This window comes from Penaeus vannamei, chromosome 9 (assembly GCF_042767895.1).
Source record: "Penaeus vannamei isolate JL-2024 chromosome 9, ASM4276789v1, whole genome shotgun sequence".
In the NCBI taxonomy this organism is placed as follows: Eukaryota; Metazoa; Arthropoda; class Malacostraca; order Decapoda; family Penaeidae; genus Penaeus; species Penaeus vannamei.
The window spans coordinates 34,151,703-34,154,202 of record NC_091557.1 but is presented as its reverse complement, the minus strand read 5'-3'; the positions used below and the strand labels follow the sequence as shown (position 1 = coordinate 34,154,202).

General features: G+C 48.8%; 1 protein-coding gene across 2 annotated transcripts in view; it reads right to left on the bottom strand.

Moving 5' to 3' along the window:
- Positions 1–2,500, bottom strand: part of LOC113813273 (multifunctional procollagen lysine hydroxylase and glycosyltransferase LH3) — a 116,424-nt gene that overhangs the window by 11,686 nt on the left and 102,238 nt on the right. For both annotated transcript variants that reach the window (XM_070125616.1, XM_070125617.1), the window contains exons 13-14: positions 2,336–2,437; positions 1,264–1,365 (exon numbers count right to left, since the gene is read on the bottom strand). In XM_070125616.1, coding sequence (XP_069981717.1) covers positions 1,264–1,365; positions 2,336–2,437 — 204 coding nt within the window. The remainder of the gene's footprint in view (positions 1–1,263; positions 1,366–2,335; positions 2,438–2,500) is intronic.

The window sequence follows — 2,500 nt, the reverse complement described above, 5'->3', positions numbered from 1 at the left end:
TCACACTCTCACCGTACTCTCCTCACATTCTCCTCACATTCTCTTCACACTCTCCTCACATTCTCCTCACCGATGTTTATTTTCCACGCGCAAAAATGTATCTCCAATGTATATTTATTTTCTGTCCAACGCTGGATTACCTTTTTCTTTCTCTCGCTTCCTTCCTCTCTTCCTCTAAGTTTTCATATTTTTTCCATCTCCTTTCTTTCCTCTTCTATTTTCTTTTCGTTTATTTTCTCCTGTTTTTCCCCCCCTCTCCTTTTATTTATATATTCCCTCTTCCTGCGTTCCTTTCTCTCTCTCTCTCTCTCGCTCTCTCTCTCGCTCTCGCTCTTCCTTTTATTTTTCCTTCTCCCCACCTTCTTCCTTCCCTCTCTCATTCCCTTATTTCCCTGATATTTCCCTTTCGCCTCAACATCCTCCCTTTCCTTCTCCTACTGCTTCTCCTCCTCCTCCTCCTCTCCTTTCCTCATTCATTCCTTGTCCACCCTTCTCTCCTCTCCTCTTTTCTTCTTTCTTCCTCCTTCCTTCCCTCTTTCCTCCTCTCCACTTCCTTCCTTACTCCCTTTCCTCCTCCTTCTTCCCTTTCCTCCTCTCCCTTCCCTCTTTTTTCCTTTCCTTCCTTCCTTCCTCCCTCCCTCCCTTCCTCCCTCCCTCCCTCCCTCCCTCCCTTCCTCCCTTCCTCCCTCCCTCCCTTCCTCCCTCCCTCCCTCCCTCCCTTCCTCCCTTCCTTTCCTCCCTCCTCCTCCCTTCCCTCCCTCCTCCCTCCCTCCCTCCCTCCCTCCTTCCTTCCCTCCCTCCCTCCCTCCTCCCCTCCTCCCTTCCTCCCCTCCCTCCCCTCCTCCCCTTCCTCTCATGCCTCCCTTCCTTCCCCTCTCCTCCCTCCCTCCCTCCTCTCCCTCCCCTCCTCCCTCCCCTCCCCTCCTCCCATCCCTCCCCTTCCTCCCCTCCTCCCTCCCTCCCCCCCTCCCTCCCTTCCTTCCTCCTCCCTTCCTCCCTCCCTCCCTTCCTCCCCTCCTCCCTCCCTCCCTCCCTTCCTTTCCTCCCTCTTCCTCCCTTCCTCCCTCCCCTACCTCCTCCCTTCCTCCTCCCTTTCTCCCTCCCTCCCTCCTCTACCTCCTCCCCTCCTCCTCTATTTCTTCCCTTCCTCCCTCCCCTACCTCCTCCCTTCCTCCCTCCCCTCCCTCCTCCCTTCCTCCTCCCTCCCTCCCTCCCTCCCTCTTTCCCTCCCTCCCTCCCTCCCTCCTCCTCCTCCCTCCTCACCTTATGGAGACTGTTAAGGATGACGAAGTACTCGGACTCGAAGTCGATCTCCTCGAGGTTGATGTTCGTGCTCGTGTACTGATGAGCGACCTCCCTGTTGTCCTGCGAGAGAAAGGGAGGTCTGATGGAAGGGTTTTTTGGGGGGAAGATTGATGGTGAAGATGATGGTGGAGATGGTGAAGATGATGGTGGAGATGGTGGAGATAGCCTTCCGGGGTGGAGGTCGTCGGGGTCTGCATATTTTTTTTTTTTTTTTTTTTTTTTTTTTTTTTTTTTTTAACGGGGAATTATTACAAGAATCAGTGGTATAAGGGAAGATTTTTTTTATCAACGAGCATAAATTCTAAATCTATATTGTACATGGATCTGGATGTCATGCTAAAGTGATAAGAGAAATTATAAATCCTTAAAGAACAAATAGTAAATCAAGAAAAAATATTATATAGCTTTATATATCTATGAACTTTTACAGCAAAATATTTTTTTATCCTAGAATATAAGACATTGTTTTACTGCACATATTTTTATGCCAATATGAATTTATCCTAGAATATAAGATGCACTCTGTTTTACTGCAAATATTTTCCTGCCCTTCTGAATCTTATCCAGAATTCGAAAATACGCGAAGAGTTTATTTAGCTAATGTACTAACAATTCAATCTTTTTGTTCTGACATTTTCTTATTTTCTTTCCACGCAATTCGTATTTTTGCAAAAGATTTCCCTTCGATCCGGCAATATTTTTAGAAGAGAAATCCTGCTTCAATAAATATACCATAACAAACACTGAAAGTCCGTATGCTAATTGTATACGTGTATGTACACAGGTACTCATGTAAAGTATTTAGAAATATATGCATATCTATATATATCTATATCTATTTATCTATATGCGTGCGTGTGCGTGTGTGTGTGCGTGTGCGTGTGCGTGTGCGTGTGCGTGTGCGTGTGCGTGTGCGTGTGCGTGTGCGTGTCCGTGTGCGTGTGCGTGTCCGTGTGCGTGTGCGTGCGTGCACCTGCGTGTATATACGTGCGTGTATGCAATCGCACACGCGCACACGAAGGCCGCTCACCTCCTCGCCCTCCTGCCACTTCCCGTAGTGCTCCATCTCCTCGACGATCTCCCTGCAGAAGGCCTCCGAGTAGAAGGGCACGTAGTACAGGAAGGCCGCGATCTAGGGCGAGAGGGAGAGAGAGAGAGGAAGGGGAAATTACGCGAGGAAAAAGGGGTACGTCTG